The sequence below is a fragment of the Manacus candei genome, unplaced genomic scaffold, assembly GCF_025592945.1.
Source record: "Manacus candei isolate 608988 ecotype Guabito, Panama unplaced genomic scaffold, ASM2559294v1 h1tg000093l, whole genome shotgun sequence".
Classification (NCBI taxonomy): Eukaryota; Metazoa; Chordata; class Aves; order Passeriformes; family Pipridae; genus Manacus; species Manacus candei.
Genome location: NW_026138141.1, coordinates 3,495,116 through 3,511,044, shown reverse-complemented (window position 1 = coordinate 3,511,044; position 15,929 = coordinate 3,495,116). Strand labels below are relative to the sequence as shown.

Sequence of the window (15,929 nt, the reverse complement as noted above, 5' to 3'; positions counted from 1 at the left end):
AACTGGCAGCAGCCTAGGCCTGCTCGATGCACTCTGTCACAAAAGGAGGTGACTTGCTCTTTGGATACAGCAATCACTGCTCAAGTAATTTCCCCACCATCTCCTTCACGAGATAGCAAACTGAACAGAGGCACCTCAAAGCTCCTCAGTGAGATTGTGTTAGTTTAGAAAACAGCAGTAGCAGTTTACTCTTTAATAGTGCTATGCGTAACTAGTTTGGAAAACAAAAATTTCATCAGATTGCTCCCACCAAATTACCCCTGATATTCATTCCTATTTTGCTAAATCACTGATAATAAAGCACACATAGTGGGATTAGAAGTGAGGTTGGAATAAAATGTTTTTCAGAGGAACAGAACAATGGACCTAATACCTCAAATCTCTGATTGCTGACTTTCTTTCCCTTTTTGTTCCAGACAATTTTAGGTCTTGGATCTCCTGTGGCTTGGCAGATGAAAGAGGCGACTCCTCCTGAAACCCCTGTCTGGTCAACGGGAGTTCTTGTAAACTTTGGTGGTGCTGAAACAACCAAAAACATTAATCAAATTAATCTTAACAGTAAACATAAAAAAACATAAGCCATATCAAGATTTAAAAATTTAAAAAGAAGGAATGCTTTGTTTCTCCAGTGATAGCATTCACCTGCAAGAGAAAGCATTAAAAAAACCCTAAAAGGTCAGGAAAGTACTTACAGATTTTACTAGTGAAATTTATATTAAAACAGAAATCTGATGGAATCAGAATAGCAAGATCACGCATTATATTTTATCACAGTTATAAATAAAAAATCCAATTTGACTTCTATTGCAAAATGAGCTCATCAATCAACTGGAATATTATGATTCGCTACTTGATATTATGATCCCAGGATGTCATGAAAACAGAATTCTCACCTTTAAGACATTAAAATCAGTGACATTTAGGAGAAAGCATTTGTAAGTTTTCAGTAGTGGAGGTAAATTACTATGTATTAGGAGTCCACGGAGAAAGGACTGTAGCACAGGAGAGATTTATGCATGGGTACAGTTTCACGTATAGCTCCTGCTCACTTCTGAATTCTACTCTGTCAGAAAGAAGAACTAAAGAAAGATCTAACTATTGCGACAACAGTAGAGAGAAATCATTCTAAAGGTATGAAAAGACGTTTTAATTAATTTTCGTTTTCTTTTTATTTCTGTTACAACATAATTAAAATTAATTTATCGGTCTTGTGTTGAGACAAAACTTTTAAACTTAGACATGACTTCTAAAGATGTAGTATCAAAATCTGTAAGAGTACAGCTAACCAGATAACAAAAATGTTGAAGAATTCCTGTAAATATTTAAACCATTCTTCTTCTTAGCTGAGTAATTTTTCAAAATCCAATACACTTTCAGATGCTGATTTAAATTATAGGAAGTGAGAACTTAGGGACAATAAATGATAAACCCCCCAAGTCTTTGCTATATAATCTTTCTCAGTAGCAGTTGCTCTGTAGCAGCTGTTGCTATTCATTTTTGCTCTCATCTTCAAGTATCAGCAGTCAGCTCCTTTATGTTTACCGCCTCTTCCCTTTTCTTCACTTTTCTCTCTTAGGTATAGGTATGTACCTCTACTGTGCTAGTTTTCATTTCTAAGTTGCTGCCCTTCAGTTCTGATGTCTAATCCCTTACTCTGCTAAATTGGTTTTTCCACAGGCAACATTTTCCAGCATGTTTATTTTAATGACAGAAATCCAGCAGATTGCAATTATGCATGTATGCAGCATTGTAAGAAATCCTGAAATAATTTAACATGCCAAGAAAATATGATGTGGCTGTTACTATAAAACAAAATCAGTAGGTTGATGTTATGTTGCTGCATTAAATACGAGAGAATGCAGATTGTAATATGTTTACAAAATAAATGAGTTTTTTTAACCTACTCCAAATGTAGAAAAAGTATTTTTTGAAAAATGCAGTAAAACTATAATGTTCCTGAAAATCTGCAGGCTTTTTTTTTTTTTTTTTGCAGAGAAATGTTAGGAAAATATGTTATTTCTCAAGTTTTCAGAATGCTCAAGGGTCCTAGAACTATCTGCTCTTCTAATTTTCCTAGTGAAAATGTACCTAAATCCAAATGCAAGAGCAAATCTGAGCACAGCAAAATAGTGTGACACTACTGCCATGGAAAAATTATGAAAGAATTTCTCTGATGTCAAAAATTACCAAAATCATATCAAATAAAACACACTTAGAGCAATACAAATACTTCCCCTAGTAACAGGTTTTGTGCTTGGACCACAGAAAAGACAGAAACGTGTTCAGATGAAGAGCATCTGTGTTTCACCAAAACTGCTATCTTTGAATCCCTCTCTACGTGTGTACTAAATCAACACTCTGATATGTAAAGAGACATGACTGAATCTGATATATTGATATTGTGAGGCACAAGTTGTGACTGTGTGCCACCAAGTGAAAAATGATGTGCTGCCATTTTCTTTTTATTTTTTTATTTTTGACATTTTTTGAATTCAGTGTTAGAACTCAAACCAGTAAAAGAGAAACACTTCAAGTCCAACAGTACACAGTAACTATGTATAGTAGCTCACAGGCAGCAAACAGTGCAAACAGCAATAAGTGAAACTAAAAATTTTCCACCAAACAATTCCTGTTAGAGGTACAAATAGTTTTCTGACACTTTTTTCATGTAGAACTGGGTCAAACTTGGTAAAGGACTATAACTGCTATGCCTCCTTACAAAAATTGCTTACTAGTTTCCGCAGAGATATATCTACACAGTGGAGTTGCAGAAATACGGCTGATAACCTACCATGGCGCAAGCTACCTGAACAACAATGTTTTTCCAGTCCTATGTTAATTTTTGCTGAACCAACAATTAGTAAAGCTGTTGTTTCTTAACTAATGTTGCCGTGGAATTTTGATGCTGAAAAAATCTCCAGAGCAGTTAATTAGGGGTGAGATAAGAAAGGGTTTATTTTGCCAAGGTAAAGATGTTACACGACGCGCTGGCCACGCCTGAGATGTTACATTTTATAATACCATCCATCCAATCCCAGATGTGTCCACCCTGTGGCCTTTACTCTGGACCGCCCCGGGGTCCACCCCCTGAGAAATGGGTCTGGGGGTTTTGGGACCCCGTGTTCATCCCACCTTCCTCTTCATCAGAGCACAAAGGGTACCTAGTTACCTAATTCTTGACCGTATTCTGTGGTTTAGGCCCTGATATGCTGTTCTGCCAACAATCTAGGCCTTGCCTTGACAAAAGACTAAACATCTCTGCTGTATTCAGGAGTAGGATTGATAAAGGGAGCATAGAATGGGGTAAGAGGGTTAAGGAATGTATAAACAAGGGTGTTAGAGAAAGGGAAAGGAACAAGGGACAAAGGAGGGGGAGTGCTGCTTTTAAAATCTACTTCCACTACTTATAAAACTTACAAGTCTTACAAATATTAGAAAAATAAAAAAAACATTAGGGGCTTAAGGCATCACTAACAACACTTGCTACGAAGCATTAGAGGCAAAAGGTAAGTGCAGTTGTACATGATGCAATTTCTAATTTGTAGACATTTTTTTAAGGTTGTATGTAAAGACCACATTATTGTATGTGGAGACTAATACTGTCTACGTCAATAAAAAAGCTTCAAAATCCAGTACGGAAGGGAACTGTGGTGAAGTTTGTGTTTCACTTAGACCATGATATAGCTGGTCAAAACTTTTTATGTAAGTAAGTAATTCCTGTAAAAAACATTGCCACAGTTCTTCTCCAGTACTTAATCATGAAAGTAAGACAGTTATCTTTGAGGTTACGTGATATCCGAAAACATAAATTATTATTAGAGCATATATAAATTTATCCAAACAGGAAGCTTATAGTAGTCCCATACAATGGCCATTTTCAGCAGTTCATCTTTAAATTCTCAAAATCTAATATAATTTGGAAAACCAGCTAAATTCTCCACTTCAGGCTCTGCAGCTCCACCAGAAGGATAAAAATGTCTAAATGTTTAAACTGTGAGGATAAGCTAATTCATGGTTAAGAGATGGTCAGCCTATGGTCTGACAGTGGCCAGCCAGCCATGGAGAACGACAGGTATGCAATCCATCTTTTCATTAGTCAATCAACATGTTCACCTTATTACACACAAAGCGACCACCATCATTCTAAGGGTATGTGAAATCATAACCCAGCAGAACCAAAAATGAAAAGTAGTATTTGTTGCCTTTATCTTTATAAAGGTTGTTAATTAAGGTTTGACACAAATTATCTCCACAATTAATGTTGTCAGTTTCTTGACATTGATTCTGACCTAAGCTGCTAGGCACTCTGATAGCAAACACAATTAAACTGCACACACAGTTGTGCTTATTAACATGAGGGCAATTTTGATTGAGAACTGACAACTATTTTCAACCTCCCTTAACAACAGCAGTGCATAGTCCAAGAAAAACTCTCCACAGCACACTTCATTAAGCACAGCAACAATCTATATGGGAACCTTCCAGTGCAATTAAATCTGCCAAAAAAATAAGATGTAATATGTTACCAATATGGTACACAGTCTTCCAGCATTTTTGAAACTCTACTTGGTAACATCTCAGTAAAGCTGCAGTTAAAATAACAGAAGTATAATTAAAATAAAGCAGTAGACTTAATTTAAAATCGGCACCTCTTCTCTTGTGGGCATCATCAAAATTGCAGCATAATTGGCTATTCAATGCAAAACACCCAAGTTTTGTTTGTTTCAGCTTGTTCATATACCAGTGCCTACTCAGATATTCATGCCAATACTGAATGCAGATACATTCAATACTGAATTTAGATAGATTCCTTCGTCAAGAAAAAAAATTACAGTAGAAGATACCCACAGTTTGGACTTAGGAAGAGTACCATAAGCTTTGCCATCCAAGATCTGAGGGCTCCCACCCTCTGCTATTTAATAGGCACTTCTTGTTGGGATTCCTGAGAAGCTCAAGTGACAGCTATTGAACTACTGCAAATTACACTCCAATATATGGAGGAAAACTGAACCTACTGCTAGCGCATCTTAAATACACTGAGCTTTCATTTATTTGTTTTAAGGAGTTTAAACCCACAGAAGTTAGGCTACTGTTTCAACAGTCAAGCTGTCCCCTCAGGGGGCACAGGAGCTTCTCAAATAGACATACTTTAACACTATCCAGAAAGAAGTGGAGGTTTTTTGCACATCAAGACTCCATAAAATATATTTATAACAAGACACTAAAATAACTGGTTTGGATTGGAACATTTGAATAGCTTGGTACAAGCATAAGACATCTCTTTCTTCTCTTTTGCACCTCCACATTTCCTTTTTAAAGTTTAAGTAGAATTCCGAAGCAGTGAATGGAATTAACTAACTCACATTTCATCATGTTATGGAATGTTTTAAATTTGCTGTTCTGTTCTCTGTGCTCTGTTTTAAGGACATGTACTACTTTTTCTCCACACTCAAATAAAATGTCTGACAAAATACTTTTGAAATTCCCAGTTCAGCCCCCTTCTTTTCACAGCTTCTGAGAACTACTCTTGTGTAGAGACATTTTTATGGACATACTCCTCTCACGAAAAGATGAATATGAGGATAAGACTTCACCTTCTTTAAAGATAATGTGAGAGCTAATGGGATGTCTGCAGTGTCAGTATAGCAAGCTCAGCATGTGGACTTACTATGGACAAGATATATAGAGAATGTAGACCTTAAAGCATTTGTTTCTAGACTCTCTACTTGGAGTGAATGAAGTTCCTGGTATATTATAATTCGACTTTATCATATGTGTGATACATGAAAAGGTTTCCTAAATCAGAATATAAAATGCCAAAAATATATTCCATTGTATCCTTTGTAAGCATTCATAGTAGAGGTGAATAAAGTAACAAAGACATCAGAAAAAATTAAAACTGCTAAGACTTTCTTTCAAATGCCTCATTTGTAAATTAACACATACTGACATTTTAGGAGACTCTTTAAAAATTAAAGTAACTGTTTTGGTTGTAAAGACTCGTTTTATAGCAATAAAAGCTGGAAGATGATAATCACAACTGTTCCCATGAAACATTTTCAGCTGATGTTCAGCAATGCAGGTTGAGGGCAGAGTAAACAATGTGGTCTGGCAGGTGCCCATGCACTTTAAAATATGGCACATAATGATATGACACATATCATTAAAAGAATAATTTTCACTTAATGTAGAGCCCTTATATATTACTGGTCTAGTGACATCAAGTTTCAGTGGGGTATGTGACTGGACTAGTTCTGAGTAAAAAATTCAGAAGTAAGTCTTCCCGTGCCAAATTACATACTCAGAAAATTCTGACAGAGTAAAAGTCCAAACAAACAGAATAAAAACCGGTCCCCAAAAAACAACCACAACAACAAAAAACCACAAAACCACAAAGCCCCCCCAAAACCAAATCCAAAGCAAACCAAAAACCCAAACTCTTTATTCACCCTGTTTCCTATTTTGCAGCATTCATTGCATCCCACAGATTTATCAGGAAATGCTATATATTCTAAATAAACAGGCCATAAACTGGTCCACATTCAATAATGGTGAAGGTGATGATGCCTCCTATCCTTGCAAAAAAGACAAATGTTGCATGTAATCTCAGACTGATACTGTATTGATACATTATAAATTACATGAGTTATTATTTTCACAATTACTCTAGGAGTTAATATATTAAAAATTATTATATTTATATACACATAGTACTTAATAGAAAAGCTTTTTGTGCTCATTTATTTCTTAAAAGGAATCTTCAAAGCACATGCCTTTCACAGCATTTTGTGTTAATTTACTCATTAGTCATAATTTGTGACATCAGTTAGACTTATAAGCAATTCTTTCACCTTAATTCTAACCCACGCTTACAGGCAACCTGCAAACCGGATATGTGCAAAAGTTAATTAGTTTTTATTTCTATAAGGACAAGCAATAATTTGTATTCATGAAATCTGCATAAAGAAATTCCTAAATTAACAAGTGGTATGTTCCTAAAGGCTCTTGACTGTCAGTCACAAGCTGGTGAAATTTTTCTGTTTCTCATTGTGAACCTCTTAAAACTGCACCTGCTTTACATTCTTCGGCAAGAAGAAAAGCAACAACATACTCTTCAAATCCCACCATACTCTGAGCAGACAAACAATTTTATTATCCTGTGAATGAAAATTAGCAATTTTCTATCTTTGAACTACTAAATGCAAACCAGCCATGACAATGAAGTCCAGCTGAAAAACTTGATCCATTTGGTTCAGAAAAACTATTTGCAGGTACAACGACAGGTTTCCCAAAATCTTGGGTGAAGGAAACCAAGGTATTTCCCTTTACAAGCATCACAGCATCCTCGTAAAAACTCAGCCCTGACAATATTCATAAAATCTTCATAACATAATCAAAACACTTATCTCCCCACCTTCTCTCTGTATTCTTCTAAAAGCAAAAGCACTCAGAATAAAGGACTGTTTTTTTGAGGGAGGTTTCTGGTTGTTTGTTTGGGGCTTTTTTCTCCAATTTAGCAGTCATCTGCAGTTCCAAGCCTTCAATCTTCCAGAGCATATCTACCCTACAGATTTAGTCAGCAGCCCAAAAAAATAAAAGATTATCACTTGCAGATCTCTTGAAGAAAATATGAAAAGTCAAGCCTATCTTCTATGTTTTCAAATTTCCTGCAATGCAGTGTCAGTTTCGTAGGCTGACCATTAGGTTCATTCTTCCCTGAAATACAAAATCAAATTACAGACTTAGAAGTAAGGCCTCACAAGTAGAATAGGTAGGTTACATTTTCCAAAAGGTCTAATGTTAAATTAGCAGATTCTTAATTTGTACCTCTAAGCTCTGACTCATTTCATTGTGGATTATGTATGCTTTTTTAGAGACAGAAATTATCCAAGCCCTAGGGACACGGGAGGTATACGAACCAAAGCAGACAGCAGGAGACATTCATTTGCCAAGTAATATCATTCACATACACGTGCACACACTCATTTATAGTTCATAATAACTCAGAGAAAGAAAAAGGCTTTCACAAATATACAGAACCTCTGTGAAAAAGCCTTTTATCAATATCAGTACAGTAGGACAAAGTGGAAGAATTATTTATTACTGTGCTTTTTCTATTAAAACTGTTGCAGGCAACCTGGTAAGAATTTAAATTGGCTTCATGACAAATTATTAGGACATCTAGTGTAAAATTGAGACCAGTCATTAACTATTGCTTCATCAGAGCAATACTGTGCTAAGCTTAAAGGGAAGTCAGAGCTTTCATACCATCAGAGTCAGTCTCATGGACGATGAGAACAAAGGAGAAGCCTCCCAAAGCCAGACACACTCCCACACTTGTCTCCTCCTGCTTTCAATTCCCAAGCTGGGTACAGGGCTTCAGCTGCTAGTACTTGACACACATTAGCTTCAGCACAAACTTCAGCCTTCTTTTACATATCGCGACAGTAAATGAAATTTTTTTACATTTCCTTCTAAATCTCCCCTTATTTGCTTTAGTGTCTCTTCAGTTGTTGCTGCACAAAAATTCTAGTCTACATTAATTTAAGAAAGGAGAATCAGAATGCTTGGTTCTAGTATCTGACTAACCTGAGTACTGAAAGATGCAGGAATAGCACAAAATAATACTCCCTAAGTGGTAAACGCATAGAAGGGCAAGAATTTCCCCCCCTTTTTTTTCCCCATGCTCATAGGAATTCCAACACTATTAACCCACTATTTATCACTATTAACCCAACTCCACATATGCCTTTAAGTCATAAATCAGCACATTTTCAAATGCAGAATACAAAAAAAAAAAATAGGTGTAAATTTGTGCGTATACACAGTATCACACACAGCATATGCAAGGCTGGGCGGGGCTTAATCTACCTGAGTTAGAAAGAGGAATTTGCTAGTTAATCCAGAATTTAAGCTTCCTTCAGCAGCAAATGAAAAGCATGAAGCCTCTTGAATCTAAAAGGTTAGTGACGTGCACCACTTTATCCCCCAGGAATATTACATAACCTTGTCATATTCACTAATTTAACGAAAGGAAATTCCGCTTCAAAGCTCTCTACTGCTTCTTTTTCAAATTTTAATGTCTGTAGACTGTTTATGAATTATTTGGTAACTGAGAGCTGACACTCCTTTTCAATGTGCAAAGTAGAAGTAGTGGATTTTAAAATGCCAGGCAAGTTGATCTCCTTCCAGAAGATTTTTGCTCTAAGAGAAAAGTGGGAATAATAAGATACTACAGGTTTCAATCAGGGACTCAGAATATCTGGGTTATGACTAGAAGGATGACCTTTAGAGGCATTTCAGTCTTACTAAAATCCTTGAATGAAGGTACCAAAATGAGCAAGCATAAAATTGGGGCACTGTGACAACTGAATGAGACTTTCACTTATTTTTATTTATCTAAACACAACAAAATGCATACTTTGCCATTTAGACACCTGCAAGTTGCTGATTAGCAACTGTGAAGGCAAGATCACCTATCTAGTCATAATACTGACTCTACATACTAATATTACTCAGTCTAAATGCTTGACAGGGCATCCATATAAGCAAATTCTCATAACTGTGCATGCATCTAATCAAATCTTACAGTCCATGTGAACACATACAGTATGGGGCATTAAAGGGGTTCAAGATAACTTTCTACTTGCAAAACAGCATTAGGAGATGTCATGATTTGTCATAAGCATAATTTATGGAGCTAAACTGGTAAAAAGACTATATAATTAAGGTTTCTATAAAATAATTATTCAAAACCCCCTACTAGTTAGCAGACACTTAAGTCTTTCTTTACTTCTCAGTAGGTTAGAACTACTTCATCCCAAAACTTGATAAACACCACCCTCTATTAGTTATAAGACAACATTTACCATTTGCCTTCATCAATTAGATGAAACCTAAATTAGATGTCCAGTCAAGTAGACAGCATTCCTTTTACCAGCAATGCTTTGTGAGCTACACAGTGCAGCCCACTTTCAGTGGTTGTATGAGACAGGTTAACATGCCCCGTAAGATGATGCATTGCTGATGCAGAAGGAGACATTCATAAACTAGGTCAGAAAACTGTTTATAGATATTAAAAAAGATACAGTCACTAAAAGCCCCAGTGGATTGTCCCAGTTCTTTGCCTACAAGTCACTTACGATACATCAGTGTGGTTAACACAGTACAAGGAGCGTGCTCTGGGATATGGCTATGCAGACATAAAAGCACTGATTAGAATGTATACACTGGTAGTATTTTTGATACTGTATATGTTCAATAACATACAAGTGTCCTATAGTGTATAGGTCCTGCCGTGAATACCGGTCACGTTTTTTTGTCAGACAGAACAATACAATGCAAAAACGCAAAAAAATGCTACCCATAAAGTGCAGTTTTGTACTTAAAACTGCATCTCCTCTATGAACTTCTACAGGACCTAAATTGCTCTAGCTTCTCTCCAATAAAATTATGCCACCATAAATCTGAAGCATATTATATATAATACATGCAAGAATGTGAAAACTAAAACCTCATATAAAGGTATGCAAAACAAAGATGTTATCAGATCAGAAATTCTATTAAATTGGAGAAACACAACCAAAAGAAATGCATCACCACATAAAGGTAAACCTCTCCTTACCACAAGTTCATTTCTGTTTTAATTCTGATCTGAAATAGCACTTCATGCAACAACATTATGCCATCTATTACCTAAAATCACTGAAGAGTACAATTATTTGATGCCTTGTATGTTGCTGTAGCATTGCACTTGCTTTACAAGGATCTTGCATGATTAGTCATGCTACTTCAGTGACTTTCATATAAATTTCATTGGTTAAAAATACACCTAAGTAGATAATTCTGGCCCACAGTGCTGTGCCATGCCTATCTCATTTATATCTTTTATCTTTATATAATTTTTATCTTACTAATGATAACTTCCATTCTTCTGTTTTAACATAAATTTATTCTTCTTTTTAAAAAAAGAGATACCAAGAAATCATAACACTACCTATAACTGATATTCAGTCAAAGAACATAAGATTTTTGTAATACACATTAAAGATTTCTGCCTTAAAATAATTTTTTAAAAAATCAAATTTGCCCTGTCATAGAGATTTTCACTCTGAAATCTCCATCATACCTGGAAAGCACAATTCATGCCCATCTTTAAAAGAAAAGATTACTAAAATATAACCACCAATAAGGCTTTCACTCTCCATCTTCTTTCACAGGCTAACATGTTCTTTCCAATTATGACAAAAACCAAAAAATAGTATCAATCCTAGTCACGGCTTCCTTTTCAGTTCATATCTAAGTAGTAAGAAGAAAAAGAATTTACTGAAGTTTAGTCTGAAGATATAAAACTGGAAGCCAAAAACACTGAAAATGGCAGTTGGCTCCTGGATGGAAGAGAGGGCTCAGAGCCAAAACTTTGTAATTCTAATCCCATCTCTGTTAATTGCTTGTTGTTTAGCTTCAGGCAAATTACTTAGGCTCCGTGTCTCAATTTACTTACTTCCAGGATTACGCTACTTAGATTATGTCACAAAACATAGGAGGAGTATTACAGTGGTTACTGTCACTATATTTACAAAATCTGTGTAGGGATTTGTGCTCATGCATTGAATGAAATGTTCCAGTTTAAGTCATATCTACTTATAACACAAGTGACACTTTTATCAGGGCAAAGGAAACAAAAACGAACAAACAAACAAACCACAAATCTAAATTTAGCGTCAGTGAAAACTGGTATCTATTTAGAAAACTTATTAGTCTTCCAAAATTGCAGTCCTCTGCATATCAGTATTGAAAACTGTTGGTTTAATTAACACTCTTTCCTCTAAGGAAATGAGCTTACATTGCACAAGCGTACTGAATAAGAACTGCTCATTTTGACACTGAGAGGTATGTTCTCAAAGGTTATCTTCTATGAAATGATAATAAATTATTTCTGCAAAATATATCACACTGCATCATAATTACAATTCAGAGGTATATAATTAATATTGTGTGTGTCCATTTAAATCATAGAATTGAATGCTTTAATTAAGCAGCCATGTTAATTATAATATTCACTTAAAAAAGATAACAGTAAATATGTATAGACATTTAGATCTAACTGATATGCATGTTCAGAAACTATAGATTTAGGAAAACTGTATTTTCCATATCAGGCTTTAGCAAACTCTTGGAAGTATACTTGAAAATGGCTCAATGTTTCCTGAAGAAAATTGAGAACTTGGGTTTGCTGTTTATGAATTCAAATTTCTATACGTCTGAATCTCAACTGCATATTCAAAATGTAGAAAATGCCCACAATTGATCATTGCAGTGCATCATCAAAGCTACAATCTGCTTATAGAAAGACTACAAAAGTAGAGTAAAAAAAAGGCAGAGGGATAACCCAAATCAAGATGAATCTCAGATCTACTGAAGTAAAAAATCTGAGTAAAAATACAGTCATTACATATTAATATATCACCAGTCAGTCACATATGTTTATCAAAAATTAAAAATGTTGGATAGCTTTGGTTATAGTATGTATAAAAGTTGCTTGTTTCCAAGGGCTGTCTGGAAAGTTGCAATTTTATCTTTATGTTCCTTAACATGCAATGCCCTGCATAAAATATTAGTAAAACCTCTTGAATGAATTACTGTATTCATATATCACAAAAATCAATTACTATGTGTATTGTTCCTTCAATGAATGCCTTTAGAAAAACAGCTTCTTGTTGTTCAATAATTTGGCATATTACTGTGTCAAAAACTGCAACACACAACTGGAAAAAATTCTAATTAGAGTTGAGAAGTTGGATTTTGATGCTTCCTCTTCTAAAACAATACTTTTTTAAAGCAGATAGCTTTCAAAAAACTCCAGGGAAAAAAAAAACTCTTTCAATTTTTTTGTTTTTATTTTTCTTAACTTCTCACTGTAATAATAAGAGTACAATATAATGCAATATAGGGTACCAAAAGGAAGGTGGGACAATAATCAATATAAAATTATTATTGACAGAGACGGAAATCAGCCCACTGAAGTACCAGATTTAGTTTTTTATGTGTTTGGCCTTAACCCCAGCAACACATCTAACGATTAAGAATAAAAAGTTTAAATCTCTGTGTGCTTTCTCCCTTCTCAATAGACAGCAGTATGGTGTGTTGATATGAACATACTGAACTTTTCTATCAGCTATAGCATAACAACCCCATGTATAAAAGGTCTTTTTTTGTGATTATTTAATTAGTTTTGCATGGTTATACAGGAATATGATATAATACAAGTATAGTTCTCACTCTTTCTAATGCAGAAGTTTCTACTGGTCAAGGAACTCCAACCTGTTACATTCTACTTGATATCAGAAGCTAGAAACATTATGAACTAAGCCTGTGTTTTGTGTTTATTTTAAAGATTCTTACTCACTGGATGTAGTAGCTTCTCCGCAGTTGTACCCTGTTACTAGGACAAGAGAGTAATAGGATGTTTGCAACTCTCCCTTCTTAGATACAAAGAGCTATACGCCGTATATGTCGATACTAAGAATGAAGGAATTAATATAGTGTGTACAAGACCAGGTTTTTATTAAATTATTTTATGTTTCGAATATAAATTCTGTAAAGAAAATATAAGAAAAACAATTTCTGTGATAGGTTAATTTTAAAAGGACCTACTTCACCCGTCATAGTTAAAAACTAATGTTATTTCAAGGAAATAATCTTGCTTTGAGAACGAGGTTACAAATTATCTGTCTTAGAAAAAAAAATCAAAACTTAACCTATGCATGTGCATATTTGTAGCACCAGAAAAAAGCTCCAACACTTTCAGTAGTGTCAAAACATCCCTCACCTTTGAGTTTACCCATACGGCAGTCAATTTTGTAAGTACAGTCACATACACATGTTCTAGTCAGTTTTAATTTAGGTAAGACAGTACAATTAACCACTAGCCACAGATACCTCAAGCAGGCACCAAAGTAACTACATGGACCTTGAAGAGGGATTGGGACTCAGACAATCAGGCTACACTGCCTGCCTAATGGTTAAAGTAGCCAGAGCACTTAAAAAATGACAAAACAACAAAATTTTTCAACTTCATTATAATTTCTCACAAAAAACTCCTCATACCAATCCATACTGCATTACACACACTGAGCTCCCTTGATTCTGCAATCCATTACAAAGATGTTTATTTTGTCACCATTAAAATGAGATTTTGTGTGTACGTTTGTAATCTTTCCATATTGGTGACTTCCAAGTTCAAATCTCCTGTAACACTTGAATGTCAAATCTTTTTCACAACCCACCAGCACATTTTCTCTTTATACTATGTGGAACTGAGTTCTTTATCTGATTCACATCTTGAGCCTCCCTTGTTCTCTAGATCTGAGAATTTAAGCCCTTTCTGATCGAAGTCAGGACTTTATTTCTTAAGCTTTCTGATCACCTCACAGTGAATGTTTCCACCGTGCCCTCAGTTTTTTTCTTATCTTGTTTACAGGATTCCTCTGCACCATAGCAAAGGACTATGAAATTTTTCCAATGACTAAAGCATTACATTGTTAAAAGGTGGCATCACTATGACCAGCAATTTTAATTGCCAAACTTGCAAATAGAACAAATATTGGATCGTGCTTTGTGGAGCCAGACCCAACTGTCTGCATCATTGTTATTCGAAAGTATTCATGCTTTTACCTACATTCTGATTCATTGTGACCTTTCAGGACTGACTAAATTAACCTCTTTTCTGAAAGAAATAAAAAGGCAATGAAAATCATGCAGGTGTGCATGCTTTCATGTGAATGAACAATGAAGAACAGATAAAAGATTCATAGCTACCTCCAATATTCAGACATTTACTTCTAGGAGCAGCTATCTTACTCCCAAGATCAGATGAATGTAAAAAGAACACCGTAGAGCTGAGTGCTTAAGTGCATAATACAGAAACTTGAAACACAGAGTAGTGAAAAAAATGCCACCCCGAATATTTCATGCAGATAATTAAACCTGCTATGGATTTGCCTTTCTGTTTTTAACTGTTTTTCTAAGAGCAAAGGTATTGGATTCTTAAAATGATGTAAGCAATACAATAAATTTTGCTGTAGATCACAGCGAGTGAAACCCTGTGCCAAAGAAATCCTGCTGCCTGGTATTCCTAAATAGGGCCAACCTTTGACTACACTGCTAGACTCTGCATGATTGTGAATAACTCCACTGCTAATACTGTTTTTCAGGGCAAACTGTAGAACTTTCTAAAAGTTTTTACAGTTACTCTCACAAAATGAAGGTTGTGCAAGATACGGCACAGTGAACACAAATGCACATTTACATTTATACCACTTCACAAGTAGAGGTTTTGGAAGAACACCTTTTTTTCAGAACTGGCATATCGCTATCAAAACTGATGAGGTTTATGACACAACTAAATTTCTGACAAAGATCATTCCTATCAGGCAAACTTTGAAGGCTGATTGTTTTGAAAATAATTTTTTCCATTTAATTAGAATATCATCTACATCATCAATTGATACTGTTTCATTCCAGAGGTTTCACCCATGACACATCTCTAATTATGTAAAAGAATGAGTGGCCTAATTTCTTCAATACTGTAAGCTGGCCAAAACCCAGCAAGTACAGTGACACTGCTCAAATTTATAGAAATTTAAGATTTGGTCCATTATTTTTAGATTCAGGTTGAGCAGCATGTATGTGATCACCACTGTGATCAGGTTATATAGCTTCCAACAATAACAGAAGTTTGTGAGCTTAGCTCCTTATGCACTGGATCATTGCTGACTGCATTGAAGTTGAATGGATAGCTATAAACTGATACTATTCATACCCCTGTTCTAGTAAAGTCTTAACATACCAAGTAACCACAAACAAGTATTGTTAGTTAGCTAGCAGTTACCATCACATACACACAAAAAGAGAATATAGGATACATT

General features: G+C 35.2%; 1 protein-coding gene across 25 annotated transcripts in view; it reads right to left on the bottom strand.

Moving 5' to 3' along the window:
- Positions 1-15,929, bottom strand: part of PTPRD (protein tyrosine phosphatase receptor type D) — a 1,149,573-nt gene that overhangs the window by 219,070 nt on the left and 914,574 nt on the right. For all 25 annotated transcript variants that reach the window (XM_051768182.1, XM_051768181.1, XM_051768187.1 and 22 more), the window contains one exon: positions 374-519. In XM_051768182.1, coding sequence (XP_051624142.1) covers positions 374-519 — 146 coding nt within the window. The remainder of the gene's footprint in view (positions 1-373; positions 520-15,929) is intronic.